The sequence below is a fragment of the Centruroides vittatus genome, unplaced genomic scaffold (assembly GCF_030686945.1).
Source record: "Centruroides vittatus isolate TY-2023 unplaced genomic scaffold, ASM3068694v2 contig_601, whole genome shotgun sequence".
NCBI classification, from domain to species: Eukaryota; Metazoa; Arthropoda; class Arachnida; order Scorpiones; family Buthidae; genus Centruroides; species Centruroides vittatus.
The window spans coordinates 116,027-128,048 of NW_027122367.1; the positions used below are offsets into that span (position 1 = coordinate 116,027).

Below are 12,022 nucleotides of genomic sequence, written 5' to 3' on the forward strand. Positions count from 1 at the left end.
CGTTCCTTTCTTACCCTTTCTGTAGTATGTCTTATTATTAAACATAGTTTCCTAGATTATAGCATAATAATGTGTAAAAAAAAGGAAAATTCTGTTAATTTGTAAACGCAGATACTATCACATAACAAGCATACTGTATCCTCTGTATATTTAAAGTCAGTTATTCGCGATTGAATTTTTCTAGATAAGCCTGTTTAATCCGTAATTTATTTGACAGAAAGAAATTGTTTATGGCCGTATTTCATTTATATAATGTTTTTTTCGTGATATTATTTCTAATATCGGAAAAAAATATACATTTCTAATATGGACATACATCAATATTTTTAATTCTGAATATTATATTTCGATACTTTTATCTTTCTTCACTAACAACAAAGTACTTTTATTTTAAAAAAATAAGTTTTTACCAACATAAAACAGTCAAAGTAGGAACAGGCTGGAATTGACAACAAATTATAAGCTCTGTTCTGGGATGTAAGCTTGTTTGTCCCCATCTTTGATATAATTCGTTTTTTTCTGTATTTTCACTCAATTTACGTAAAAATTATTCTATTGTCCTGTTTATAACTAATAGCTTGTCTTTGTTTCTGTTTACTAAATGGAATTTCACAGTAAAATATTCGGAAACTAAATTATAAAAGCCAAACAAATTAAATAGCTTAATTTTTACAATATCCACTTAAAATGGATAAAAGCATTATTGTATATTTATTATTTATTCGTGCATATCGACGTCTTTCGAAGAAATAATCATTTATTGTAGAGTTTTTATAAGCTGAAAATTATTCTGTTGTCTTTGATGAAATTTGTTACAATTTACTAATTTTTACAGAAACATTAAATTTTAAACGATGACATTAGTTAAAATGTATTAATTTGTACACAAACATTAAATTTAAGGCATATTTCTTCGTATTTCTTGGTGATCACGTGACCGAAAGCTATTTTTATCTTGGCGGGAATTTTTCCACAGTGATCTTTGTCATATCTAATTTGCATATTAATGATAGTACATTACTAATCTTTATTAAACAGATCTAGACATTTTATATTATTTAAATTTGGCTGGATTAGTAAAATAATTATATAAAAATTTTCAGTATTTTGCAGGAAACTTCAATCCAGATGACGTAAGAGTCATCCATGGTTCGCGGGAGAATTTGCGCGATGATCTTTTTTATATCTAATTTGCATAATTATAATGGAAAATTATTAATCTTTATTAAACAGATTTAGTTATTGTGTATTAATTAAATTCATCGGATTTTATGAAAGAATTTTTAAAAACTTTTAGCTTTTATTCAAAAACTTTTCGTCATGTGATGAAATTATTCACAGGTGCATTAAAATATGAATCAGTTCGTGGCAAAATTTTGTACAGTGCAGTCTGGTGTATCTGTGTTTCTGGTTTTTTCGAAGTTCACTGCGATAATTTTTTATTACGTGGATTCGTACATTTTGCGTTGTTTTTAACGGATAAAAGGTGGAAATTTTACGCTGAATATAGAACTTGTTTTTCAGAATATGCTACTTTACAAAAAGAAAAGTTGAAAATAATTTATTTTTCAACAATTTGGGAGAACTGACTTTTGGATATAACATATGGATTTACATGAAAGTATGTATTATTGGGCTACTAATTTATTTATGTTTATGTGTATTGTTGTACTGTAACTTACTTTGTTTTACTATGTTAGAGAAAGTAGGTCACACATTGGATTTCTGACATAAAACTGTCGGCTTTTTCAGAGTGAAGCGGACCTTCTCAATGAAGTGTGTTTTAGGGAAGTTGTGCATTTTTTTTTCTGATGCATGCCAATGATGAAAATTGTTTTTAAAATTAAATATCGGTCAATGACGATAACATATGTTATAAATGTGAAGATGAATATAAAAATATTTCTACATTTTTTTATTGTTTTGTTGTTTCTTAAAGATTAATTTATTTAAATTTATTATATGTCAAGTAAGTTTATTTACAAAATGCTAATATTTTAATCCGCTTTAATATTTCGGTGTAAATTTGAACAACGAATTTTAAAATTTTAAATAAACGATATACTGAAATTTTCTTTTATTTACAATGATTACGTCACTTCTACAGAAAGTAGAACACGAGACGACCTTCACCCACATTTCAGTCTGGGGGGAAAGGCCGCCAGGCGTCGTAGTTGTAAACGTAACAACTTTTACGTCATCTATTGTTGTGGATGAAATTCGTTAACTGTCAATTACATTTTCTTGAATTTGATTCGAAGGTTGAAAAAAATCGTCATGACTTAAATGCCTAAAACTTTAAAAAATTATAGAAAATTGAAAATAAATTAAAAACTTTTGAAAAAATTGTATTGGATAGAAAATCAAAAAAGAATTTAACCTGTCAGCTGCGCACTCGATAATCCGAAACAACACCGCTGTTGCGTACAGGTTTTGTGGTTTTTAAAGTGGTTTTTCAATTTGCGATATCTCGCTTAAAAATTGTAGTAGATATAATCTGTTTTCAGTTTTTTATCACGTACATATTACACTTTACGATTGTTAACTTCAAAATATTATGTACGTTTAAAAAAATTAATAAAATTTAAGATTTTAAAATATTAAAAAAATCGTTTTTTTATAAATTTTCCATTAATTTGTTACATACGTTACTTAGACATGTATATTTTCTGTCAAATAAAAAAAACTGCAGCTTTCTAAATCAACGTAGAGAAATAATATGGCCTATAGATTATAACGCCGATTGGCGTGGGGGGTGGTGGCCTTTCTAAATCTAGGTCAATACACTTTTATTACTGATGATGTGTATTTGATTCTATTTATACGTTATTTAATTTATTGTACTAATAGTAGACTATAATAAGCGATTATTACTTTATTATATTAACGACTATACATGTATATCTTATGTATTACGGAAGTACCACCATAACCGGAAGTACTTTGTTTTTTGAAAGATTTATGACTGAATGGCTTAAAAAACAAGCTTATTTGTTAAATTTTTATGTATATTTATCCTATTTATTAAATTGATGCTAAAAATAGATAAGAATAACGATTTATAATTGTTTGTTTACGTTTGTAGCTGACAATGTAGCTTGAAGTTGGTATAACTTTTTCCAAGAAAGTTCCCACCCCACAAACCCAAGTCAATGCTTATTGGTCCAAGGATAGTCATTTAGCTATAATATACCAATTAGAACTTAACGGGCATGCTAACTAGGATTTTATTGTCAAATGAACAAAAGAAAGGTCTCCCATAGACTTAACATGGAATGGAGGAGTTTTGTGCCTAAATTTAAAAATACGGGGTGGTAACAAATATCTTATTCGTTGAAACAGATTTAGTGTATGTAGATAAAAGCCAATCAGTGCTTAAATCGCCACCAACTAGTTAATTACGAAAGAAAATTGACAGTTACTCCAACTGGAGTACTCCGCAACAGTTTAACGAAAACCGGTTACTCCAATAGCAGTACTCCGCAAACAACTGGTTAATATAAATTAGAAAAAAAAATTTAGCAAAAAATTACCGCGAAAAAAATTCAAATATAAAAAAATTATGTGACAATAAAGAACGATTTTTTCTTTACAAGACGTAACTGTTTAAAAATTTTTTTTCCTAAACGGAAACGAGAAAAACGCGTGGGAAAATTCTTAAAAATTTTCCCACGGTTTACCTCCACAACTAACTGGTAGCGCGGCGTCCGACTGTTTTACTGTTAAGAGGTTAAGAAAGAAATAATTTCCAAGTGAGAAAGTGGAAAAAGTGTGAATTTGAGTACTGATTATAATATGTCCAAATCAATGATCAGTTCAATTTTAAACAATAAGGAAGCAATAAAAAGTACACAGGTTGCAAAGGGAGTCTTTATATTATGTGGTCTACTTTGTAATATCATTGAACAGATATATGTGTATAGCCTATAAAAGTTAAATAAATTTAATTTTATGTTATTTTTAGTTACATTTTTGATAATGTTAAATGGTAATTTTGCTTTAGGCTATGGACTTGGAATGTATTACACCTAAATACATATATTTTAATGTATGCTAGAATGAACAGATGCTACAACATATACAAAGTTTTAAAATCAATTATGTTTGTTCTAGCATACTCCACGGTATATTATTACACATTTTTTAAAACTCTATTTTTGTTTAATTGAAGAAGATGTTAAAATTTACGAAAAATTAGTCTTGCAGGATGTCCAGAAGCAGCTATTAACAACATATATCATGCCATTCAAGCAAACTCCTATCAGAACTTAATGGGTTTGATTGTAGCTGACTGGGGAGGTAGTCCACATCACACTTCGTTAAGTTTCAGTCTTCCCGGAGTTGTTGTAGGAGTGGGATTGGCCTGGAATCCTTCAGTGCATTGGGTAAATTAATCATTTTCTTTCGGATTTCAATGAGAGAGGAAAGTAATTATTCTACTTTTGATACATTACTGTCTTTTAGGATTACATAAACAGTCGTTTAACAGAATTGATCAACACTCATATAATACTGGATGCCGAAAATGTTCTCGCGCAACTGATATTGGAGCTAGGAAGAATTGAAACCTATTTACTGAGAGCGAGTCGCAAACAGGATGATCACGACATGACCAACTTGCCGGAAGTTCAAGGATCTATTCTGCATCAACTTTTAGATGACACAGATAATGTCAATTTAGAAAATTTATCAGTTGATAGCTTTCAGGTAAGAAGGAAAAAGTATAGATGAAAATGATCATTATTTTATTATAGATAGTAGTAATAAAATTTGTTGAAAATTACATTTGTAATATATTTTAAATTGATTTTTATACTCTACAATTCTTCAGCATCTGCTTGTTTGGATTACAGGTATTGCTATTTAGATGTTTGTATTGACATAACAGATTTTTCAAAATCAGTTCATTGAATTACATTGATGCAAACATCTTCAGTATCTCTTTGTATATGTGAAGAAATGAACATTAGATTTATTGTCTATTTAATTCTTTTCATTTTGTGGACATTAAGAGACCCTTTTTCTTATGTACTAAAGATTCATTCAAATTCACAATGAGGATGGTCTGCTCATAAGATTCAAAACCCGGCATATCTGGGTGACCCAATCACTTCTAAGCTGATCCAGACTTTAATTTACATAGCATCAGTCTGCCATTACATAAATCTAAATTTACATAACAGCAAATTGACAGAAGTATAGTAGTTTAAATTTCTAACATTTCTCACTTCAATTAGATGCTGGATGAATTATTATTAATTGACAATGAGAAATTTTTCAATTATATCATATAGAATGGTATCCCATTTCTGCACAGAATATTTAGGGAAAAAATATTTTGTGTATTTAATGTATTTAATTATTTTGACCCTTGCCTGAAAGTGTTCTAGTTTAAAAAATTAAAAATAGAATGCACACTTTTATTTATCAGGAAAAAAGAGTTTAAAAGAAATTATTTACAATTATTCAACATGAATACATACAAAAACTGCTTATCCATATCAAAAAATGTGTTAATTAAACAATAACATTTTCATTCAAAAGTTGGGCTAAAAATTCTCATTACCTATAGCTCACTGATGGCTGTTTGGAGAATCCATTAACCTATAGGAGATTACAACTTCAAATATAAGATGTAGGGTGATTTTTGGGTCTTTTTTCTCGTGACAAAAGTTGTCTTTTATGCCGTAAAATATGGTAGATTTAAACAGATTTTTAACATGTTACTTTAATGTTGGAATCAATAAGATCGGAAGTTCTACTAAATGTAGTCTTATTATTGTACAAACTTAAACTGCTTAATGTTGTCGGTCAGTTATCATCATCAGTATAGGTGAGGCATTACAAAGTGATTACATTAAACAGATTTTTATTCTATATCAAAATAATTTTAAAGTATTTGCACCGAAAGATTTTCTTGGATACTATCATATTAGAAACAAAAATTTGATAATAGTTTATATTTTAAAATTTTGTATTGTTGAAAACATTTTAATCCTTGTTAAACTTTTTCAGAAAGTAATTCGACATGTTAAATATTGTCAGAGAGAACTACAGAAATCGAAAGCAAAATGTCATCAGAATGGTGAAATTATTTCAGAAATTCAATTAGCAACTGAATTAATGCTTTTTGCTTGCAGGTATGTTATAAAGGTTATTCATTTAAAAATCTTAATTATATTATAAATGCTAAATGCTCAAAACTTTTACATGCAATCATGCCAGGAACATTTTGTTTTGACAAATTCTGTTCTATTAAATTCTTTTGATAAAACCTATTATAAACATTTTTTGATATAATGACCGATATCATTATCAAAGGCAGTGTGATAGCACTGCACCTTAATATGTTTGAACTGGCAAAATGTCTTGTGACATATTCTTTTCAGATATGCATTAAGGCTTGTATTCTAGCAACAAATGTTTGATAATTGGATATACATCATTGTAACCATCTTGAAAATTTACTCCTAATCTGAATAGGCAACTGACATATTCTGCAACCCACTGTGGAGCCAATATTAAAAACTCAATATACCCACATAGAAAAAAAATGATACAGGAAAACATACACGCTAATTGGATAGAATTAGATCAGGAAGACATTATTGGATCCACTCGCTTCATCCAGAAAAGTGAGTGGACTGCACTTGCAAGATATATAAGTAAGCCCACAGTAGAGAGTAACACAACTAAAATGGTTAACACCCACCTCTGATTTACTGTATTTCTGAAAAATGGGGCACAGAACATTTTTCTGAACAGTCCAGCTCAGATCAGGTGTCCATTTGGATGTACTGTACATTTCTTCATAGCCGAGTTTCATGACATTGAGCTAGACTTGAAGCTTAGAAGAATGTAAACCATTGGGCACATGTTTGTAAGTTTCTAGTCCTTATCTTTTCATCAATTCCTAAGCACTGTTTTTGATTGGAAACTAAATAGCACCAAAATTGTATATTTTTAGCTATTTTTCATGAAAACATATTCTCTTATTATGTTTGATAGCATTTTTCAGTAAGCTAGTATTAATGATGATTGAATTAATTTATGAAACGTTTGCTCAAAAAATTAATAATGACTGATGATGATCATCCTAAAATTCTTAAGATGGTAAAATAGTGGTTTATTAAATGTGAAATATTACAATTCTGATAATAAATAGTTATTAGGATTTGCACAGTCTGATACAGAAGCATTTATATCATTCTCTCAAACATGTAAGCTTATGTAATAATTTTTCTTTTTAGCTGTTTCACCAGCCGGATCAGATTTAAATATGGTCTGGCTGATAAAAAATGGGATTTGTGCTGTTTTCGGGATATATATTGGGTTGTTTGGAAAGTAATTTAGTTTTTTTCATAGAAAAATAAGCGCAATATTCTTATAATAAATAAATATTTTATTGAATTATATATTGACCATTTTGGTCAAATACCTGTTGCCATTGTTTCTGGTAGTAGCATGATTTCACATTCATAAAAATTTTGATCGTTGTTTACAAAAAACTGATTCAAGTGATTTTTGACATTGTCATTTCAAGTAAATATTTTACAGTTAAAAAAATAATTGTATAGACCAGAACAAGTAATAATTTGAGTGTGCCCAATCTGGCAAATATGGTTGGTGTGATAACACATCCCATCTATGCTATAACAGTTTCTGACCAGTTACCAAACTTGCATGAAATTTGGCATTATCGTGGTAAAACACTACACTTTGTTTGTTAATCAATTCTGGCCTTTTCTGTTTGATGATATTACTCAGTTTGTTTACTCGATGGCAGTACACTTTCGAATCAACTGTTAAATTGTCTGGTAAAAGCTCAAAAACAAATTTCTTTAAAATCCCACCATAGAGACAGTACCGTAACTAGGGCGGTGCCAGCGGTGCCCAGGCACAGGGCACAGATACTGGGGGATGCAGAAATGAGCTGGACCAAGTTTTGGGTCATAGTTTTGGGGCATAGTTACAGAAGCTGGCACCAGGTGCATAGAAGGCTAGTTACGGCGCTGCATAGAGAGCATCTCTCTTTAATAACACGTGAAATCCAAATATCGAGCTTTGAAACGAAACCAGTTTGTTTTAAGTAATAATAAACGGTTCAATTTAACAGATTTAATCTCTTAGTGATTTCACGTGTTGTTATACGGCAGATTGCTTCAATCCGTACCTTTATTTTGTTTTCATTGGCTTCAAATGGCCATCCAGGATGTGGTGTATCTTCGATATTAAAATTGCCAGAATGCAATTTTCTAAACCAGTTTTGGCACTGTCTTTCTCTCAACACATCTTCTCCAAACATGTATCACAATTTTTTTCTTGTTTGAACAGTATTTTGATTTTTTAGTTATAAAAAAGCAAAATATGCCAGAAATGATGCTTTCGATTTTCCATATTTGATGGGTCACCGAAAAAAAAACAATTGTACGGAATCAAACAAAATTTTTTACAAATAAGCCTTAAGATGTCAGCTGTCGAAGTATATAATGAAAATGTGGTTTAAAATAAAATTAGCTGGTAAAAATACATCTAATTCCTCTAGTAATAAAAAAACGAAATTACTTTCCGAACAACCCAATAGAATGTGTGAAAGATAAGAAGAAAATTAAGTGCTAAGTGCTTTTGATTTTCTTCAAAATTTAACCCATTTTCATTAACTTTTAATTTATTTAGTCTTTAGAAATACTAAATTTTATTTTTCAGAATTGGAAAACTTCTAATTTCTATTGGACGCAATCAAACGAAACAATGGGTTTGGCTGTTATCAATGTTGGATTGGTTAATCTTCCTCCCACCTCCAGAACAGACTTAGCTAACAAGTAAGTGATCATTTATCTTATCCGTTTTTAATTTTTAAATGATAATTTATAAAATTGTTAATTTTTTCTTCTAAAGAGAGGAGAATTAACTTATTATTAGATTAACTCTGATTTATTATTATTGTTACACTCTAAGAGACAGTTTAGTTGATGCTTTTATATCATGTTTCAAAGAGAGAAAATTCCTTAGATTGGTGTTTATTGAAAGTTAACTTTAAGGCTGTTTAATTAACTGTTTTTATTATCTAATCTTCAATAAAAGCCATCTGTTTGATAAATTTTTTAAAATAATTTTAATGATCAATTTCCTAAGGAAAATCTTACTCAGATTAATTGTATTATCATGAAAGATGGTTATTTTTATGAGAAATATATTGATTTTTTTCAAGTTTACTCTTTAAGTGAAAATCTTAAATATTTATAATTTTCTCTGAAGAAAAAATAACTTAATTTATCTCTCTGACTAAATACGCAAAGAGAAATTGTCATTAAAATTATCAAATAAGACATTTAATGACAATTTTTGATATTGAAATATGGTTTCTAGAGACGTTAGAAATGTTTAAAAAATATTATATGGTTTACTTAATCAATTTTATTTATTTTAAAATGGCTACAAGAAATATATGCCGATTAAATAAAATATTTTATTATAAAAAGTTTCTTCTAAAATATCACTACTGTTATATGTTGAATTTTTAGTTTCTCTTGAAATGTTGATAATTAAATTTCATTAATATTGAATTCTGTTGATTTTGATATGAAATTTGGATATTTAAATGTTTGTAATTTAAAGTCTGAGTGATCTAAACATATAAAACTTTATCTTGCTACTTATGTAGATTGTACTTAATGCTCTCATTTATTTGCGAGGCTTTGGTACTTCAAAATATTCAGGCACTTGCTTGCCTTTATGGCCTTACTCCTATACTTTTGTAAAAGATTTCATTTCTTGATCATTATTGTCATGATGAAAAGGGACTTTTTTAAAATTATTTCTGTTAGACTGACATTCCTGACAGAAAGTGTATAGATGACACTGTCTTTAAGAGAAACAACAGTTGTTGAGTGATATATCACATACAATCTGATTTAAACAATGAGGATCCGAAGATCAGGTTGATGTTAATTATATATCAGGTAGAAGTGGGTGTTGAATTATTGGCAACGTTGATCTTTTTTACAGTTTGAAAGATGTGTCGGTTTACTTGGAGATAGGTGAGGGATTAATCAGATTGCATGAGAGAAGGTTTGAAATCAATTGTGATGTCATATTGGGAAACCTAACCTTTTGAAACTTGATGCCTTATCTGTTTGTTCATCTGAGTGGCTGCTCTTTTAAGTTGTCTGTCAGTTTTGTTCAAATGTTAGTCCAAGTTTTGCCTGTCCAGGCCAGAAGAAGGTTAAGTGTGTGTATTTGTTTGCTTTGTGTTTGTGTGTTTATCAGCAGTGGTGAAATCTCTACTTGTCTATCTTTTCTTGCAAATTGATTGCAACTTTCTCATTCTCTTTACTTTGGAGTTGCTTTGTACATTGTTCAAGACTAGTCTTGCCTGGATGGAATTTTCTTCTGTCATTCAATTGAAGCATAGGTGTAGACTTACTATTCCAAAATAATAGCCCACACACTAGACTTTTAGCGATTTTGTGTGTGTAGAGATGTTCCTATATTAACTGAATCATCTCTCATCCTGAACCCACTACACCCAGATGCAAGTCCTACTTCTGCTCTTGCTGTCCCTGTTACAACTCTCCATATCAAAAGGGAATATGTTTAAATTAAATAGATTTGTCTTTTGCCCACAATTTTTGAATGTTTTCTTTCCTGCGAATACCAGGAGAATTTTTCTAACAGGCCTATTACAGATTCAGACAGGCATTGATGTATGGAGCGCAACATATCCAGACCAGACACCTTTGAAAATTTCTGACCTAAACTCAAACTTGGGTTGCTCAGATGCTGTTGTCTTAGCTATCTTGATTATCACTCTGGTAGGATACATAGTGCATGTGATAATTAGTTGATGATATGATATTAAGATACCTATCTTTTTGTTATAACCACTTTTAAATGGATGAATTCTATGGTTTGTTTGGAAATATCTGTTCGTTTTTAGACATTGAGGAGATGTTACCCTTATTAATAATATAACCAATTTAACAATTCAAATTTTTTATTTAAATATCCTGAAGACAATTAAATTCTTTACTAGGTTTTCATGCATTTTTAATATTTATCATCACCTGGTAAAGCAACTTTAATACAGCTGGCTAAGCAATAATCAATGACATTACTTGCTTCATTTCAAACAGATTGTCATTGGCTTGCTTATCCAGCTGTATTAAAGCCATTTTCCTGGGCAATGCACTAACTTGCATCATTCTTCTGAATGATAACACAGAATATGTACTGCAGTATATGTTCATTGCTATTTTTATGCAAATAAGACAAAAGATATCATAGAATTTAACATTGCAGTTTTTGTTTTCTAGATTATTGGCTTTGATTGAGCAATATCGAGCAGTGTGGCTGAGCAGAAATCTACCAGTGGGTCTTCATGCTTCCCTTTTGTTGTTTAACAACATCTTAAACAAATTAATTCCAGAAGATGTGGAAAATTCGCGAGAGAATCACTTTTCCGTAGACTCTGCCGATGTGTTGCACTACAACGGATCTGTGTAGTAAATGAACTTTTTTTCTGATTAATAAATTATTTTCATTATAAAAAATAATTCCTGTAATTCAACATAAGTCAACAAAATTTCCTGTACAGAACATTGAGGTTCATTAATATTATTATTATTCAATTAACTAGATTGTTACTGTATACACATTGTCTTGATGTCAGATGTGGGCTAAGGAATCAGCTTGCTGTTCTAAGAACTCAGGTTCAAGCATAGATTGGATTTTCAAATCTTAGTCTTAAGCTTAGACAGTGGCGTAGCGTAGTGGGGGCGGCAGGGGCGGCCCGCCCGTGGCACTTTTAGGGGGCGGCAAAATTTCACAATAAATAATAATACAATACACCTATCAGGGCCGGATTATCGAATAGGCAAAGTAGGCAAATGTCTAGGGCCTGTAATCCGGAGGGGCCCGGCTTCAGTGCAGAAGACTGCTCTGTTTTGAATTCGAAATTTGATAGGACAGAAAGGCTGTATTTAACAATTCTTACTAAGCTCCGCTTGACTAGCCATTATTA

The 12,022-nt window shown here is 30.2% G+C and overlaps 1 protein-coding gene across 1 annotated transcript in view; it reads left to right on the forward strand.

Annotated features, from left to right (window-relative positions):
* LOC136979279 (uncharacterized) overlaps positions 1-11,555 on the forward strand; it is a 67,336-nt gene extending 55,781 nt beyond the window's left edge. The window contains 6 exon segments of the mRNA XM_067275223.1: positions 4,199-4,385; positions 4,465-4,707; positions 6,016-6,140; positions 8,707-8,738; positions 8,741-8,822; positions 11,316-11,555. Of these exon segments, the coding sequence (XP_067131324.1) occupies positions 4,199-4,385; positions 4,465-4,707; positions 6,016-6,140; positions 8,707-8,738; positions 8,741-8,822; positions 11,316-11,505 (859 nt within the window). The 3' untranslated portion in view covers positions 11,506-11,555.
* The last annotated feature ends 467 nt before the right edge of the window (positions 11,556-12,022 follow it).